This window comes from Poecilia mexicana, unplaced genomic scaffold, assembly GCF_051168715.1.
Source record: "Poecilia mexicana isolate PSO_F unplaced genomic scaffold, ASM5116871v1 scaffold_14, whole genome shotgun sequence".
Classification (NCBI taxonomy): domain Eukaryota; kingdom Metazoa; phylum Chordata; class Actinopteri; order Cyprinodontiformes; family Poeciliidae; genus Poecilia; species Poecilia mexicana.
In genome coordinates, this window is record NW_028263383.1 from 9,665,655 (window position 1) to 9,685,690 (window position 20,036).

The 20,036-nt window shown below is 37.4% G+C and overlaps 1 protein-coding gene across 1 annotated transcript; it reads left to right on the top strand.

Moving 5' to 3' along the window:
• The first annotated feature begins 4,357 nt into the window (after positions 1-4,357).
• msx2b (muscle segment homeobox 2b) lies at positions 4,358-7,642 on the top strand. The gene is made up of 2 exons (XM_015009266.2): positions 4,358-5,432; positions 6,372-7,642. Exons 1-2 carry the CDS (start codon positions 5,048-5,050, stop codon positions 6,827-6,829), a joined length of 843 nt encoding a protein of 280 aa, XP_014864752.2. The 5' UTR covers positions 4,358-5,047; the 3' UTR covers positions 6,830-7,642.
• Positions 7,643-20,036: the final 12,394 nt, after the last annotated feature.

Here is a 20,036-nt window from a genome sequence, read left to right on the forward strand (position 1 = left end):
TACAGAAGTGATTCCATGGAAATAACTCAGGGAGGCTCCTTTATTTATCATCCGTATCCCCGGTAGTTTTAGGCTGATCCGGAGTGAAGTGAAGGCTGCAAACTTTGCTGTGCGGCGTTAGCTGGTAGCTACAGATATTTACAAGCCATCTTCTTAATTCAGGATCGCTTGGAAATTAACGAAAACTTAAAAGCCCATTATATTAGGAAGACAACAATGTTAATAGTATTGTTTTTTTGCATCTGAAATATGACTTGGTCTTTTCTACCAGTCATGGTAACTCAAAGCGGAAAAAAGTGAGCCGCATTAGCTTCTGGAGATGTGACGTCAACGCCTTAGGTGCAAAGAGCCCATTGGTGTGTTTTGCATCCACTGAAAACAAAGATGTTAACAAATAAACTGAACAGCATGCTGTACGTTTAGTGATATTTTCACAGTTGCGGTCTCGACTGGTCTTGAAATAAAATGCCGAGTCCTCAGAGCCCGAGACCGAGACGAGACCGAGACCATCAATAAATGGTCTTAGGACCAGTATCGAGACCAAAACCAATTTCGAGTACCACAACACTGCCACTCTGAAGATATTAAAATATATTTCAAAGGTTTTAGAACTCCAGACAACCATAGAAAAAGCCTTTAGAACAGTGTGGATCTTACAGAGACCAGCTGATCTCACAGATTACTTCAAGAGCACAACAACAACACATGGGTATTTTAAAATTGAATTCAGTTAAATCAGACTGAGATGCAGCGGCAATGCCCATTCATGCTAAAACCACTCTATTATGGCTGATTGGAAATAATGGGCTCTTTGCACCTAAGGCGTTGACGTCACATCTCCAGGAGCTAATGCGGCTCACTTTTTTCCGCTTTGAGTTACCATGACTGGTAGAAAAGACTAAGTCGTATTTCAGATGCAAAAAAACAATACTATTAACATTGTTGTCTTCCTAATATAATGGGCTTTTAAGTTTTCGTTAATTTCCAAGCGATCCTGAATTAAGAAAATGGCTTGTAAATATCTGTCGCTACCAGCTAACGCCGCACAGCAAAGTTTGCAGCCTTCACTTCACTCCGGATCAGCCTAAAACTACCGGGGATACGGATGGTAAATAAAGGAGCCTCCCTGAGTTATTTCCATGGAATCACTTCTATATTCAGCCTGAAAGAGTTTATGGGAACCAGAGAGCAGACCAGAGCCAGACAGCCGAGCAACTGATCCGCCTGTACATACTGCTGTAAACACCGTCCTATCTGAGCTCTTCACAAGAAACATGCAAAGGTAATAAAACGAAATAACACGGAGACATGAAGCAACACGGTCATATTTTTCTAAAAGCAGCAACTTTGAACCTGAACAGCTGAACCAGATCTCTGACACCAGAGCTGCGCTACTGTCAAGCTATGAGGCTTGTTGAGCTTCGTCAGGCTTCGGAAGTAAAAAGCCCGAACCGTAACCTCCCCGTTAGTCTCTGACACTAACGACAATAAACACACATAATATACTTGCAAATAAGATAAATACATTGTCCGTTAGAATGTTTAGATACTTAAATAGCACATTTTACAAGAACAATGTCCGAGAATATTGCCTACTAGCATAAGCTAACGTTAATGTTAGCCACAAAGTTTAAGTAAAACTCACCTTCGTGTCAGTGAATGTATAACGAGGCGAACATCTTAAAACCTTTCTCCAGCTGACTTGTTGGGGCTTCGGATCGATGTACAAACCTTGGCCAAGCACTGCAAGCACCTAATGTAAATGATATTTGTATTGGATCGGAAACAATCGAGCCGCTTTACCCCGAACGCGGAAGCTGAGGTGCAAAGAGCCCATTGCTTCACATCGATGTAAATGACCTGCTGGCAGTTATCTTAAATACTTGATAGCAGTTGTTGTGCCAAGAATGGCACAACCAGTCATTAGCTTTAGGGAGCAATTACTTGTTCACACAGGGCTACACCTGTGTGAACAAGTAATTAGAATAATTTGAAAGCTGCATTCATTTTATCTTTAAATAATGTTAAAAATGTTCCTGATGGTATGAAGCATTATTTAGATCATACAAGTGTGACAAAAAGAAGAAATCTTTAGGAAGAAAAAAATATTTTTCCACGTCATTGCATGTGCGGTATGCCTAGGCTTGTTACTTCTTTAGATAAGAACACACTTCACAGATGACACGGCAGTACGGCCTGCAAGTTATGCTAGTGCAACATGAGCTAGGCCTTAACATTCAAACTATTATATTAATTAATTTTGCATATCGTGAACCAATTTTTTTGTTGTTGTTTTTGCTTGGTTCAACATACTCTTTATAAAGAAACATTTATTGATTTGATATTAGACCAAACATGACAAAATTATTTGGAAATACTAAGGCCTAACTGCAAAACGCAGAGACAATTCAAGGACAGAAAGACAAATAGGGGTTCAGGAAATGAAAGGCAGACTGTGACAAACAGGAGTAATGGAATTTTGAGGTAAAAAAAAATGAAGATGAACAACCTGCATGAGGGTGAGAACAGAAAGAAAGAAGAGCTTCAGGAATGAACATACAGAGCAGTGATCTAATGATGCATAACTAAAATAAAGGCATCAGAGATAAAAGGCTGCAAGGACAAAGTCAGGAGGTGGAAACGCAAGAAATGTGCCAAAATGACAGTCAGCCAAGACTGACAAGGTGCCTGCAGGGTTACAGGCACAGCCACAGACCGAGCAAGAGAGAAAGAGAAAGAGAGAGAAGTGGGTTGGGTGGAGGAGGAAGAAGGAGGTGGGGATCCTGAACTGAGCTGTAAAAAAAATAAGGCAACAGTTTGTCCCCTGAGGAGTTGGTCCTTTCATCTGGCCGCTCACTGGCGCCTCCACAAACCTCTGATTGTCTGTGAAATAACCCCACTTTAATAAGGCAGCAGTAGCAGCCTCCTGGGAACCAAGAGCTGCTTCGCACAGACAAACCAATCTGGATCTGCTGGCTTCATCTGAGCACACAAAGAAGGACTTTTCATCATGTTGTTAATTCATTTAGTTTCAGGGATGTTTTAGTGGTAAAAAAAAATTAAACTTTGAAAAGGAATCCAATTAATCTTGTACAATTTTAGGGTTGTGTGAATTCTGATATTTAGACAGTATATTTAACAAAGAGCCTCTTTGTTAAACACAAGTAGTAAGGCAACAGATAAGTCATTATTTAGGCACCCATGACTAGAGGGGAAAGATTTTAAAATATGGGAAAATGACAAGAGTGCAGCTCTCTATTAAAAGCTAGGAAACCTTCTTTTGAATGCTTCCATGTAAAAGTTATCTCATAATGAATAAAAATTAAGTACTTTATATTGGCACTGTGAATAATTGAATCATAGAACAAGAAGATGGATGAGTCAGTAGAAGGCAAACAGAGATGCCATCCAAGATGTCCTGCCAAAGGCTTAGAGACAAGCAGCCTTTTAAGAGCTAGTTCTGTTTTATTTGGGTGTGAAACCCCTCTATAAAAGCCTGACAATCAGTACATACCAGCACTGAAGCTCACAATGGAAAGTCCCAATAAAGAGGAGACCAAACAGATGAGAGAGCAGGGGAGATAAAGAAGAAAGGGATCTGTGTTTCATCCCGGGTATAATTCTCTATAATTATCCGCATGGGGCCCGTGTTTACACATGCAGTCTCATGAGGTTAGAGTTAGAGCTAATCCATTACTGGTGCTTAACATGTGATAATGCTGTTGCATGGCTATTATTTTTACAGCCTATTTCTCTGAATCCACTTCTTAAGCAAGTTAAGCAATATGGAACTGTGCATATTGAGTTCCCAAAGAAGCAGAACCGATTCACTCTGACTAAAACTAAAGTCTAGAAATCTTTCACTTCCCAGCATTTTAGAGGGAAAAATGGAAGGAAATTAATTTTATCTTGGCACATACAAGTAATATATTTCCGACTTAATTCACACTTTTTGAGTGTTTTTTAGCAACTGGTAATTTTTTCAGATGAATATTTCTTTTGTGGGATAAAAGTGTGAAAGCCTTTCGGTCAGCTGATGGATGGCAAATAAAAGTACTGCACTTTATCTGGACAATCATCAATAGTCTATAATTTAAGTCTGTCAAATGGCATGATGCATAATTTGACTGTAACTTTTAAAACCTTGGGTCACCAAAACTAAAACTATTAATTTTAACTTGAAATGCTTCCCTACATTATATGCATAATGTGGACAAAATGAGGTGAATAGGGATGGGTAGAGAACCCAAAAATTGTACTCAAGTAAGAGTCACATTACTTCAACATATTTTTATTCAAGTAAAAGTAAAAAGTAGCCGTCCAAGAAATTACTCAAGTAAGAGTATAAAAGTATTTCTTAAAAAGTCTATTCGAGTACTGAGTAACTGATCAAATGATCAGTTATTTGATATTTTAAAATGACATCATCAGATAGACTAAAATGTAGAGTTGAATGGAAATTTTGGTATTTTATGGACCAAACTGGCAATAACTCACAGAACAAAACAAACAACAAAAAATCAGACAAAAAACAAACAAAAAAAATCCAAATCAGTTTCTTTCAATATAAAAATTATGAAACTTTAACAAAAACTCCAGGTGTGCATCTTTGACGAATTGTTGATTAAAACATGCTTGTTTTTCATTGAGTGGGTAGACAATCCAGAAGTTTTACTCAAGAGTAGCGATAAAAGCACATGTAAAAAAAAAAGTTACAATGTAATTGAGTAAATGTAACTCTGAAAACTACCCAACTCTGAAAGTGAATAAAAATCTTAAAAAGGAATTTCCCAGGTTGTACTTCATAAAAAAAAAACAAGAATAATTTCCCACGGTTCTTGAAAGCAGCACAAGTTCACTCATAAACATTCTGGGCAGCAGCGATTGGTCAAAGCTAAACTGTGTCAGCGTGTTACGTTTACAAACTCGCTCCCAGTACCTGACAGCTCAGAGCGCTTCGCTCACCGAGGACATCACCTGACGGGACTTCTGACGGCGCTCTCCGCTTCCAGTCCACCTTTACTTCTGGAAGAGACCTGGAGAAAAGATGACCTCCCAGGACACTGCGAAAGACTTGGATCACTGTTCCGAGGAGGCGAATAACAGATCGGTCTCCCCAGAAGTGCAGAGTGAAGAGAAGACGTCGCCGATTCTCCGTCGGCATCATCCATTCAGCGTGGAGGCGCTCATGTCCGGGAGGAAGACGGAGCACCGCACCGAAACGTCCACCTGTTGTAAAACAGCTGGAGCTACCGTGTCAGCCCCAGCCGCAGGGCTAAAGTCGTTGTATCTGTGCCGGGACACGTGTAGTCCTCCCGGGGAAGGTCGGAACAGTTTCGCGGCGGTCCCTTCTTCGCCGGTGAAATCCGAGGTGTCGGAGTCAGAGGAATGCTCACACTGGGTTTCTGCCAGCGCCTTCTCCACACAACCACGTAAGTTTATTGCCATTTTATCAAGCATCAGAAAGCTTCTTTATTTACTTTTTCTTTTTTATGTAGTTTATTACCTACATTAAACCTTTTAGATTAGTTTAAAACAAGAACAAAGTTCAGCTTCTCCAAGTAAGACTCAGAAAAATCAGGAAGCAAGGATATTTGAGTTCACACAATTTTCAATCAATGCATAAATAAATATTACATTGAAACTTGGTCGACTTTGTGCCCCACGTGGCCTTTTTGGTGGTTTGAACTCTTATATGAACGTTTACACTGCCTTAATAGCATGTTTTTGTCTTTCCCATTTTAAAGAATGACCGAGAAAAATTGGCGCTTGACACGTCATGTTTACAAAAAATAAAAATAAATAAATAAAATAAGACATGGATTACAAATTAAACCTTCCCAAGATGAGCTAACTTAAAAATCAAGGTAGAAGTTAAAGTGTTAATAGGTGATATGGCTTATGTTACCTAGATTTATTTTTTGTTTATATTTGTAAAAAAAAAATAATAACATACCTAGTTTGTCATCATTGAAGTTTTTTAAACAATATTTAAATGTACCTGAATTAAAGGTTTACTTTTTTTTCCCCAAAAGTGTAACACAATGTCCTCTGTCAGAATTTGGTATTACAATAAAAAGTATAAATAACCAATTACAATATTAGTAAATTTGATTTATCTTCCAATATTTCTGTTCATTGATAATTTATTTACTTAGTTTATTTAAACTGTTTCTCTACCAGATTATAATCTAAAACTATTAAAAATGAAAGTAGTAATGTCAAGTCAAAGCATGATTTTCAGTTTTTCAACTCAAATTCATGTAAGTTTTTGGAAAGTCATTACCTGGTATATATTCTATTCAGATCATGTTATAATCAGAATAGCTGAAGTCACTATGCTAAATTTTTCACTCTTTTTGTTGCCTAAGGTCACATCAGTCCAGGCTGTCAGCTGAGGAAACACAAGACCAACAGAAAGCCCCGCACTCCCTTCACTACGTCCCAACTCCTGGCTCTGGAGAGGAAGTTCAGACAGAAGCAGTACCTGTCCATCGCAGAGCGAGCAGAGTTCTCCTCCTCCCTGACCCTGACGGAGACCCAGGTGAAGATCTGGTTCCAGAACCGTAGAGCAAAGGCAAAGAGGCTCCAGGAGGCTGAGCTCGAGAAACTCAAGATGGCCGCTGATGCCAAGACGGCAGTGGTGGCAGCCACTGCCACTTCTACAGCGCTACATCCCGGCTTTACGTTACCACTGTCGCTGGGCGCCATGTCTCTGTACGGACAGTCGTATTCTGCCTATCACCACCACCAAAGACCCATTCTGCCCATTTCCCCATTAGGACTGTATGCTGCTCCGCTGGGATACAGCATGTACCACTTATCATAAACATGGAAATATTTTATGTATTTTGCTTTTATGCATTCCAAAAATGGACAGAGAGGATGTGTGCTTGACATTTAAAAAAAAATAATAATAAAAAATTGTGTACAGCCTATCCATATCACCTGCACAAGAAGTGTGACGTTCAGAGCACTTCAGATCAAATTAGCAACCTGTTTTTCTTCCCCTAGGTGAGGATAGAAAGGCGCTTCCTGTTTTGCCCTCGTCAGACACCCCGTTTACACGATTGGCCTGTAATGCGGAGGGGTGTTTCTGTCTGGGTGCTGTTTATCCTCTTCACTTGTTTACATCAGCAATAATTGAGCAGGGGCGAGGACTTGCACTGGGCACCAAAGCACAGACCGCAGCTGTTTTCTTAAGCCTTGTTCCCAATCAGACGCAGTGCCTTGTGTCAGAAAATGGCCTCAATGTCAGGATACTTGTGAGGATGAACTGGAGTTTTAGCTTCTCAGGACAGATTGAACATATCACTGAAGCTTTCTTGTGGTGTACACAAACCGATTGCCTTAAAAACATCATTGCATTCAGGTTAAACCTGAAAGTTGCCTGCGCTCTAGCAAAGCATAATTTATACCACTATAGTTGAAGTTTCTGTTGTTCTTCAAAACACATTTATAGCACAATAACATATTTATCTCCTATGAAATACAATGCTGGAAATGTATGAGTGCCTTACGTTGTGTATTTATGGTAGAGAATATGGTACAAAGTTTTACCAAATGTATTTATATTGCTCCTTTTGAGCATTCTATGCTGTTCTTGTTTTGACATCTGAAATTAAAGCTGTTTAGATTCCTACATTCAGATATGTAATTTTTTTTATAGCAAAGAAAACTAATACACAAATACCTATCTCTAGGTAAAATTAGTTTTTAAAAGATTTTGAGGAAGTGCATTCTTTGCAGCTTTTGCAGTCTTTTATTAGGCTAAAATTAATTTCTTGAACAAACTTATAAAAATGCCAGATGTCCGGAATATTATTTCCTAATTGACAACCAATAATCGCTAATCGCGTGCAAGTTGAACAACAGCATCATGTAGTCTCACATTAAGTGAAGCTAGTTGCAGTGAACAACTTATACTTGCTACATTTTGAAGTATTTTTGCTTTTATTAAAAGTTAAGTCACTGCTTGCTGCAGCTATACTAGTTATTCTGCTTTTAGAGTGTTGACTAGAGACGCTTGGATCATGTTTTTCACGTTTTCCAGTTTTCTTTATGGTTTAATATACTTGGTCCAAATTTAATTTACATTCTTAGGATAGTAACACATAAAGGAGAAGGAATCTTTATCACAGGTTTTTGAGTCCGGCATAAAATTAAGGCATTACATTAACTTCATTTATGCATGAAAGCATGCATCCCTCATCTTTATATGATTTTTATTCAATTTCATTGTCAGACATACTGTTGGTTGATGTGTTTACAGACTGAAACTAGGAGGAGTTCTTACGTTTTATGCATTTAATTGCTAAACATTATGGAAGAAAAAGAAAAACAAAACAGATTATTCAGTCCTTGACATGATGATCACAGTTCAAAATTCATTCAGGGCAAAATTGACCAAATGATTGGTTCATTGTTAGCCTCGACAAACCAAGTTACCAAAGATCAGTTAACATATTTACAGAAGAAGGTCATGCATTAAACTAAATTGTTACCAATTTGATTTTTGATAAGTTTCTCTTTGTTAACTATTCAACTATTTTGAATCTTGTCCTGGTATCTTAAACTAATACTATGGTGGGTCTGGCTGCTTTGAGGTGTCACAAGCAGATTTGCTCTGAACAATAGGCTACATCAGTATTTAGGCAATAAAGACAAAAGAAGGAGAGGAACAAAAACAAGTCAGGGGTAACCAGGGAAAAAAAAACAGAAAAGACTAACAGAATAATACAAGTAATACTTCTTTCTCATTAGGACGTATTTTTCGCTCTTATTTCCCTATCTATTAACCAGCAAAATTAAACCACAACTAATGCCAGAGTTTAAAGCCACAGGGTGAGTTTTGAGGTGCCTGTGCTTTTGTTAGGATTGTAAAAGCAGCTTAAAAACTTCCTTGTGACTTTGATGTAACAAAGGAATTGTTTATAGGCAGCAGCACATTTATGAGGTTCCTCTTTAATCAGAACAAGTTGCAGGGGTCGGGCAGGCGAAGCAAGCAGCTTACACAGACGAGCAATCAGCTTAATGAAGTGCAGACTGGCAGGGATGACTGTCTTTTCTCTTGTGAAACATCACATTTGTGCTACATGGACAAGGAGGGGGAAATCTGAGTGTGAAGAATCCACTAAAGCAGCTTCTTTATGCGAAGACTTGACATTAGCAGAGGGGATTTGTTTTTGTCACTGTTAGCTATAACTCATTTGTCAGTGATTGGTCATATTTGTGGTTTTACATGTTACTTAAAGAGAAAATGTGACTAAGAACCCCTCTGGGTTTAAGTCATGTGCTTGTATGCAACCTCCTCTAGTGGCTGTTTGATGCATAGCATTCGATTATGACTACTTCCTAAAAAATGTTTTCAATGCAAAGTAAACAAAAGGCACCATTATGAAATGGCTCTCCTTTTAGAGTCTGGTGAAGTGAATCCAAATTCCAAGGTGAAGCTAAATTTCTAAACATAGCTCCGACTTGTTTTTCAGACTAAAATTTCACACCCACCCATTTGCAAAGTCAAAACTGTGACCGTGAGAAATTATGACCGCACCCTAAGATGAAACATAACCAAATGCTTGAGCTTGAAAAGATTTTAAATATGTGTAGAAAATAACTCAGAGTGGTCGTTCTTCCTGTGAGGCCAAACCAGAAGAAAAGTTGCAACAGTGACTTCAGGACTTCTTAAAATTAGGCAGGAATCTCACAATGTGTTTCAGTTCAGATCTTAGTCATTTTTTTTTTTTAAATATGTCATTCACATCTTCATGCTCACATTCTGGTGGTGGTGAAGCCCACTGTAGGTCTGACAGAAGTGAGGCTTCTGTGCATCAGCACCACTGGATCCTTTGACTCCCACAGGCAGGCGGGAGGTGAGAGGGAGCGGGCGTATCTGGCTTACAGACACAATAAGACGGACAAGATGAACTCCCAATCTCAGACATATTTCCCACAGATTGCTTCAACTGGCTAAGAGAATCATTTACTGACAAGAAATTATAATTTGTTGAATTTTGACCTTTTATGTGCTTAAAAGTTAATGTGTAGACCCTAAATATGTTGACAGTGAATATTTACTGGCATTTCTTAAGTATTTTAATGAACATTTATTTACATTCTTATAAAAAAAATCATAATTCTACCCATACAGTGTGAAAACATCAACATTTATCCTGTAAAATCTGCTGTGTTGAAGAATCCAAACTTATAGAAATTAACTCTTTCTCTCTTCATACACACATATGTTTTTCTATCTTCATAAGGACTTTGAATTCACTCCCATTTGTTCTTCATTCTTCTCTATAGCCTAGCCGTAGCCCAAAACCAGCATTTCTTATGATTGCGCAGCTTGGGATTATAAAAGGAAGCCACATCTTCTAATCTTTACTTGATGAACCTCGTGATAAATAGAGAAGACATTCAGGGGTTTTGGGTTCTTTTTTTAAACAGTGCTATTTTTATGTTTCAGATCTGCAATACTTTACAAATCCTTTTTCTTCAACAATCACACAAACTTATTTGTCCCATTCAAGTATTGTAAATTTAGTTTAATGTTAAACAGGTAAAAGTAGAAATTCTTACAACAAAATAATTGCTGAATTTTATATAAAATATAATGTTTGGACATCTCTGTGCTTTATTATTGTAAGATTTTTAAGTATCGTAAGTTGAAGCACATTCCTAATGAAACTCGGTTTTTGTGAGGTTATTTATTTTAGATCAGGCAGTCTAAAATTGGCTGTGGTTCTTAAGTTTCCACTCCAAGTATTACATGAAGTGCATCAGAGTTCCTGATGCACTTTCTGGTTTCTGATTTGGATTACAAGCTGATTTATTTCGTCATGGTCACACTACAGTGGTATAAAATGCCATCTGCCAGTCGTGCTTTCAGAAAGTTCTCCAAGATGTGATTATGTTTTATAGCTGAGAGGAGCCTTTTAACTTGACTGTGACTAAGAAGCATTAATAACACGGAATGTTATTCTTTAGAAAACATAAGTTCTTTTGAAATACTACTTATCTTGCACTACTTACTTAACAAGAATTGTGCAGTTGGTGAATTTTGCAGAAAAGTGAAAATACTTTCTTTGTTATTGGTGGTAAATATATTAAAAAACAGACATCCAAAACATAAGTCAAAATCTGATTTTTACTTTGTGGCACTTTGTTACCAGAAAACGCGCTCATCTCTTAATGCCACATTAATTACACTTAATTAAATCTGCTGTTGAACTGGGTTATGAGTTTAATTAATGTCTCTTGTCAATATGTTTTAATGTGGAGAATGCAGAAGAATTTCTTAACTCTTCTGGACTTTCTGCTGGAATTCAGTAGGCCTATGTTAAACAATAAGCTTTGTTTTTCTGCTTTTTAGTTTTATCAAGGCAAAATCTCAAAACCAGCAGCATAATTTCCTCAGAGAAAAACACTCGGCACATTTTTATGTTTCTTCCATTTTTAATAGAGTTCCCTTGGAACAGTTTCAGGATTCAAATAAAATCAGCCTTGGCCCCATTGTTTAGGATGCTAGCATCCCAAGTTGCTATTGACTTGTTTCCTCCCATAACACATATTGTTTTAATCTAATTAACCCCGGCACACACAGCTGAGTCAATAATTTGTGGAATGATATGCAGTGGCAGGTCTCCTCTGAACGGCACCCTGGGTGAGCCCTTCCATCTGTCGACCCCCAGCCAATTAAAACACAGGAAATTATCTGAGTTTCTGTGGCAGGATAAAACACAGAGCAGTCTCAACCAAAGCACGTCTCGTCTAGTCCCCGTATTATCCGCAGCAAATAGGGATACCTAGTTAACACACAGTGACATTTATTTCACATGCATAGAAGCAACAGGAAGTTTGTCCAGGGCGTATTTTGCCAATATGTTTAAGTTAAAGTCTCCAACTCATTGCATCTTTTATTTAAAGTTTAGCTAGAAAGTCAGAGTGAGAACTCAAAAAACCAGTGAACAACCCATCATGTTTTTTCTCCACTGCCTTTCATGTAAAATACATTAAAAGTTTGAGGCTAACCTTTTTGAATCCTCCTCACTGATACATGTTTTCCTGAATCTGCAACAATGCACTTCAGAAGCCAACATTTTTTAAAAGCCAGACAGAAAATCAAACAGGATTCAAGCAGCAATCTGCAGATGAGCGGTAATGGTCGTGTCATGGTCAACAGAAATGAATAATCATTTGCTTCCTTGAAAGAGAGGGATAAATATCAGTTTACACTGGTGAGAATGTGCAATAAAATACCAGTTTACATACTCAGAAAATCAGTACTGATTGTCACTATGTGAGGCATTTGAAGGCAAGACCCCTGACTCCTGTAATGGTCATGAAAATATGGTGACCTACAGGATTATGAGTGTAATGAGCATGATACCCTTTAGTCTTTGTTTTCAGCAGAAAAGAAAATAGTAGATGTATGATATTAATTGCAGGTCAGTCTTGAAAGATTGCAAATAACTTTCGTTTGGGTTGAAGGACAAACCGTAAACAGCCAGAGCCACAATAACATGACATAGATCTCAGTATTTTGAGGTCAAAAGAAAATTTGCATAAATATTTTCGCATAAGACTGGATGGGATAGAAATCTATATTGCGCAAGCATGAAATATTTGGTGAGTACAAAATTTTCCCTAAGCAACACGAAATTTCCATAAACAAAAAAGATTCAAAAAGAAATAATCACGCTATGGGTATGCAACCTGGACCTTTTCAGTTTTTCCTATAGTTTTTCTATAGTCCTATAATGTTTGTGCATATCTGCCTGGAGGCTTGTGCAACACGTGGACGAGTTGTTCAGTTTGCAGATATCCTCTCTGCATTTAATACTGGCCACCCACTAATCCTGGCAGGCAGATTGAAAGAGCGTTTTGACTGGACTCAGGATTAATCACATGGATTTCAGATTTTTCTGGGCAAATCTGAAAGACCATATCAGACATATGGTGAAACATGTCAGCACCCTTCAGTTTTACACAGACCTCATAAAAGACCTACAGAACTGTTGAATTGCAAAGTTATTATGACACCATTTCAAACCAAATTTGAAATGGTGTCATAATAACTTTGCAATTTGGGGAAGATTTAAGAAAAAACATTGTCACTAGATTTGAGCCATGTAATTTATGATTGAAAGAGAGACACTGAATGAGGTGATAATGTTGACAACAATTGGCAATTTTGACTCTTATTATGACTCACAAAAGACTGTTGGCCAATGACTGACAACTAAATTTGTCCTTCAACAAATTCTTAACGATTGGGATAAGTTGACAAGTTATTATGCTTGAGAATACATGCTGAAATAAAAAAAGCGACATCCAGGATCTATACTAGTGAGCTCTTCACCATGCAGTAACCTGTTAGAACAAATACATAAGGAATGTCCAAATATAAAAAAGAAAAGGAGGGGAGTAGTGGGTACAGCTGTGCTTCTTTCTAAAGTGGAAAGCATCAAACGTAGAGTGAAGAGGACCGATCTCACTTTCCGCTCAATTTTTGCAAAATGGTCAGTATTCTCTTCAGAAGTTTGTTAAAAGTTTGATCCATTCCCATCATAATAAATTTTAAAGACGTTAAGTCCTCAAAGTCCTGCAGCAGGAGTTATAGAATACAATAGGCTAGAAAGGGAAGGAGAATGTGCTGTCTGCTTTCTATGTGTGCTTATTAAAGGTATTGGTTTACAGTAATGGATGTGCATTTTAAGAATCTGTTTGTAATCATGTTGTGAGCATACATCTGAGGCTTCAGTGAATAATAATAAAGCTCACCTCTATTGATAAGAATGATTTTGAAAATAAAAACCTGATTATTGAGATTAAAAGTTTTCTATGTTTCCAGCAGGTGTCACTATATCAATACATTTTAACAGAGGAACAATTCATTGGACCCTTTAACGCCACGCAAAAGCAGGCTGCTTTAAATTAGCTGGATTCCTAAAATACAACACAAAGTAAATACATAAATATTTATTGCCATTTAAAATGCAAAAGTCTCATTTTGCTTGTGTTATTTTGGTAAAGAGTGAGTTGAAAATAAGTGCATTTTTAAAATTGCAAATGATGCCACAGGGAGGAAGCCCTACTAGAAAATGCTGCCATACTGCTCCAACACCTGTTTACAGAACAGAAACCCTGCAGCGCTCAGGCGGAGGTGTTTGCATATGCGTGGCTGAAGAAGTGCGTTTTGCATGTTTAAGTAAGGGTGTGATGCGTTTATCAAGAGGGAGCAGAAACATGTGCTTACGTGCAACATCCGGGTGATGCAACTCAATCACCTCTTCTTAAGAGAGGACGAGGAAACTGTGCAGCCACAGAATTTCACAGAATCTGCCTTGTCTGCTACACACACACTCTCGCTGCCATCGTAGCACCTCTCCTACCTCAGAAATGTCACCGCGATAGACAGTAAAAATAAGAGCTGGCCCCTGCAGTGCCTTCATCCCCTTTCCCCTCTTCCATCTGACACACACAGAGCAACAAAGACACAGATGCTCTCCCTATTCTCATGTAAACTCACACACATACACATATTACCACTGTGTTACTCCCTCATATTCTCATCCACTTTTATCGCTTCCAGTCATAGGCTCAGCACCAGCACAAGCTGATAAGCTTTTGGCACATGGGAAGCGTCTACATTCTGCAGGGCACCGCCAAGAAAATAAGCAGCACTACATTGTAAAGGAATTGCAAATGAAACTCATGCTGTGATTGTTCGTTGAGCAATTTGTTGAGCTCCGGATTTTTCTGCACATGATTAGAATATACCGCCACAAAAAAATCAGACAACCTACTCAAATTCCAGCAGGGGAAAATTTGAAGTGTTACTTAACAAAACCAATGGGAAAAAAGCTAAATGGACAAGTGGGAGACTTACAAATCTTCAGTGAGTTTTTACAATCTGAAAACATGTGATCTGTTTACTGGCAAAGCCATATGATGTGTGAGAACATAGCCGTGGGATGAAGTCTATTTTTAGATTCACTTGTATAACTTTATGTGATTGCTCGGTTTTTCCCCCGTTTTCTGTGGCTCATCAGCAATGAGCCACTCACACTGAGGGTAGCAGTGATGAGTGGGTTCATGCTATAAAATCATATGATCAAAAAAGGATGGAAAAAAAGGGATGACACCACAATTAACACGTCGAAATCGTATGCTAACCACAATTAACTTAAAGCATGAGTGAGGAAACTGACTATTGCCAGTTAATATTAACAATGTCAGCAGCAATAACTTCTTTGTTGCACTAAATTTAAAATAATCAACAGCATTGGATACAATTAGTTGTACATAAATTTACTGTTCTCTTCACAATATCAATACCAATTGTCTTAATATTAAATCTTGTCTCCAAACCTTCCAACACTTGATTTGCAACCGTTTCTTAAAGCCTCTGGCACTTTTAAACAAGTTTAGAAATAAAATATGTTTTACTTCTACAGCTGAGTAACACAAATATTCAGCCAGGGTTGTTGCTTTTATATTTTTACATTCCCTTTTAGCAGAGTAAACACAAAACTCTGGAGATTCACAAAACTCTTCTGTAGTCACAATGTTTCCTGCAGGGTTTACTAAACTGTTAATGAGCTCATTTCATTAAAATTCTACAAGCACTAAAGATTGTTATTGTTTATTATTGGTATCAACCTTGTTGCTATTCCACACATGCATCTTGATCCACAGAGACTTGTAAAGGGGGAAAAAAAAAGAAACACTTGTTCACTGTCAAACTCTGCAGCAGTGAAATGTGACCTTCTGTCCAATTTTGCAACTGTTGTGCCAGATTGTCACACTTGCTTCTGCCAGGATGAGAGAGTCAATATTTGCATGCATATGTATTTTAGGCTGTGGAACTTTGGTGGTGACATTGCCAAAAAAGAAGGTTGTTTTAAGCACTTTTAAAACTGGGAAGGAAAAAACAAAAACCTGAAGCGAGAACTTGGGGTTTATAAAGCAGAAATTAAGTGCAGGAAGTGGTTTAACATGGATTAATGGTGACTTTAGTAATACAACAAAATATGTGACCTATGTTTGCATTTTGATTTTCAGTGCCACCTATGCTCTACGTTTAGTCACATAATTTTCAGAAATATGATTAACTATTTAAATCGAGAAATGTTGACCTAAAAACGACCGATTGCTAATATGAACTTCAACGTGTGCATTGGATCAGAAATTTGTTTTATAACGTCGTTGAAGCTGGTGCGCTTCCAAACAGCTATTTATCAAATTAAGTTGTTTTTTTACATGAACATTTCACCTTCAGCACCTTAATTTAATTAAAACTGTAAATTCATAAGCTATTTCAAAATTTTGTTGTGAGTTTTTACTAGAAACTCTGTCTTTAGGAGCTTTATAGTAAAAACAAGCGGTAGCGAGAACAGAGATCCAGAAGCATGTTAGGCTTTTGCTTTCTAAGAGCTCCTGCCTTGATGTTTAATCACACTGGATGACAAGAGAGATGCTATTCTCTCAAAAAAAACCGGAGTGATTATGACCTCATAGAAGTGCAATACGAGTTGGAGGACCATAAAATGTTATGTCCCTTTGACAATTACATTTCTCTGGCAGTGAGAGAGACGGTCTTCTCCTCTATCAGCTGGAATGACTTTCCTGAGCCCAGACATAATTGCATCTGGAACATTTCCTAACCCCAACAAAACTATTTAATATCAGAACATATTAAAACAAACCAAATGAAACAAAAATAAACAATTAAAACAAACATCTCCTAGCTTACAATTGTCCATTTCTAGTGACCATGAAACTTTTGTAGGTCATTATATTAACATGACTCTCTAGGAAAGTTGTGGTTTACAGCATAAGATGGAGAAACTTTCAATCACTTTTGACAAAAAATGAACTGAAACCCTGAAAGACTGAACTGTAAAATATATATTTTTTATTTAATCACAAGAGCATCATTTAGACATTTGATTTTATAATTGTTGTAAAAGATGACTCTTTGCAAAAACCTGCTGTGTGTTTTTTCACTTCACATCTTGAATTTTGGTTTGATTGAAAAGTTTTAGATTTTTACATCTTTTTTGACAATCGTACTGTAAAATGATTTGTGATGAGGACACAAATGCAGGAGGAATGGGTACTGAGGTGAGTAAGAAAACTTTTATGAATGCATAAGTACTTCAGAGTCCTTCAAAATACCAAAAGTGATGAAGACTGGAACCTGTGAGGGAACAGAGCCAGAGAAACTGCAAGAAACTGAGGAAACAGCGAGATTAATGTACTGAAAAGGTGATACTGAAACAATAAACAGATAGGCTGAATTACAAAGTGAAATATAAAAATGTACAATTCCATCTAAAATCTCTTTACCCCAGACAGATCAATATTTAAATCAGGGATACAGACACCAAAAAAAGACCGAAACCATTTAGTAAAATGTGTCTGTCACATTCTACCTATACCTATCTGCATACAATAACTTAAGGGATTTAATCAGTCACATTTTCTGTCACAGGGTCAGATGCCCTTGCATGGATGAATGTACGTATATGAGTCACAGAGTGGAGGGAACCCTCCCACACAGCAGTCTTCCACAAGAGAGTCTGGCTGCCAGTCAGAGTCCTACACACTGTGCATCCCTGAGAGTCAGCAGAACTCTTCACTGCTGCGTCACATTAAAGGCAAGATGACCTGAGGGGGGTCGCTGCCTGCTTTGTCAGTCTGACAAAGCCTGTTTGGCCCTCTTCGTTCTATTGCAAGGGCAATTTGCTATGTGTGACCTTTCAAAGGCCAACGTAATATGACAAGAGTTGTTAACATCTGAGGATCACCCAGGGGATTCTGAAGATACAGGTCATATTTACAGTTTTTAAAGATTGTTATCTTTAAAGTAGACATCCCCTTCTCTTTCAGATGCTGGGGTGTCTGATATACATGAGGTTGATGATGTGCTAGCAGGTTTTGTATTGCTGCACAACATTAAATTAATCTATAAGCCCCAGGAAGAAAGGAAAGACTAACAGTTAGAAAAAAAAGATTTGTTGTTGATGCCCAGAAGTGTTAAGTTATTCTAACTGTCCCAATGCAAGAATCCCTCCTTCTATCAAAATCTCATGGATAAAAATCATGTTATATGCCTTGTAGCTAAAATTTAGCTTTGCTTCAGCCTTATAGCATTTGTAACGCAACAGAGAAGAACAACTAAAACCAGATGTTTACATGGACGATACAAAAATAGACACATTAACTTCTTATTTTTCATCAATATATCAGAATGAACTTTTTCTGTTTCAAGTCAGTTTACCTACCAAACTAGTTTATATTTTGAAACAATAGAGTAACTTGTAAGGAATTTCGTTTTATTTTCTTCGAAGCCAGAAATTTACATGCAGTTCTTTAATATGGTAGCATATTCCTTTTAACGATATAAAGATATAGATGTTTTAGAAGCATATAAGCCAAATTCTTAAAAAGCAAATTTATCTTAGTATATATAAACCTCAAACTTTGAAGGATGTAAAAGAAGATTCTATAAAAAGTTATTTATTGGCTTTCAAGCTAAATTAAATTATTTTGGTAATCTCATAAATGTTTAAAGTAGGAAATGCTTAGTTTGATTTAATGTGAGGAAAAAAAAATAAAATAAATATCCAGTTTTGAAATACCCAGACTGTTAATGTTTTTCACTATGCTGACTTTTTTTTTTTTTTACTGGTCCCCGAATCAAAAAAAAATAAAACCTTAAATTTTCACTTTGGGTGAGAGGCAAGTTATACCTGATTCCCCCCTTTATGGGTATCTCATAAAAACTGTTGCTATGGCAAAGTTATCCAAGCTAACAAACAGTAAACAACTTAAAGACAGTCAAAAATGTCAACTACATATTAACTGTTAGTTTAAAAATAGTTTTAAAGCCCTTTTTTACTGTGACTTCTTTCTCACGCACCATTGCCTGTGCTCCTAATGTAATTTATTAATGACCACTAATGGCAAGAAGTCGAGACATTTTCAGTGCTGCTCTCATATCTTCCGTTTAATATGGTTCTTAACAATAGTTCAGAATAACCCGAAATCAGTGTGGGAAGGTAAAAGCTTTACAAAAACTAAAGATTTAAAATTCATCAGACCAATCAAAGCATCTCTGGAATACACAAGATACATTTGTGGTAAAGAGTAAATGGACTGTATTTATATGACATATATATATTCATTGGTCACTCACTAACTGATGTTAGATGACAGACTCTATTTACTAATTCACATGCACAATATTAATCCAAATTAGATATCAAGGACAATGGGCAACTGATACACATGAAGACTGAAATTCTAAATCTAGAGAATTCATATCAGGAAAATGAAGATAATGATTACAAAACATAACTTAACTCATTCCACTTAAGACAAATGTACAAAATCGTCCTTTGCACCTCTCTACCCTAATTTTTTTTAGAAAGTTGAACCAAAATAAGTTTTTTAGCTGGCTTTTATCAATAAATAAGTCTGTATGTAAAATTAAAGAAAGGGTGAAATCTTATCTAGCTTGATCTGTTGCTTTAATCATACAAGTGTTAATGTGTGTATGTAAATATTAATCTTGTATCTCTAAATGCATGTGCTTCTCTAAGTTATTGATGGAAGTACTCCCACTTTCACTCCTTTTTGTTTATAATTTAGCTGTGACACTGTCTGTTGCTCTGTGTGGCCGACTGTGGCAGCTAGCTCTGTACCACCGCTCCTGAATCGAGGATGTCAGAGAGAAGCGAGTAGCCTCTGGGGTTTAGCTTCCACTCTGCACGCTGTGAATGCTGTTCTATTCTAGGAACCTGTCTGAAAACTGAAGGGAGCACAGTTTCTGACATTCTTACCTCTGGTACAGCTGCTGTTTGGTTTTGGTTGGGGTGAGACGGGGGGTGCAGAGGTGTGGAGACGGAGCAAAGGAGGGCAACAAAAGAGGCGACAGGATGAAAGAGAACGAAGCTGACCCGTTCGCCCTGGAGGCAATTATACAGCCAACGATGGACTTATATAACAAGTTGGCAAGCTGGACA

Bases quoted from the DNA above. Each gene is read 5' to 3' on its own strand.
- msx2b (XM_015009266.2), top strand. From the start codon at position 5,048: ATGACCTCCCAGGACACTGCGAAAGACTTGGATCACTGTTCCGAGGAG. The intron at 5,433-6,371 runs GTAAGTTTATTG...TTGTTGCCTAAG, and splicing joins CGCCTTCTCCACACAACCAC to GTCACATCAGTCCAGGCTGT.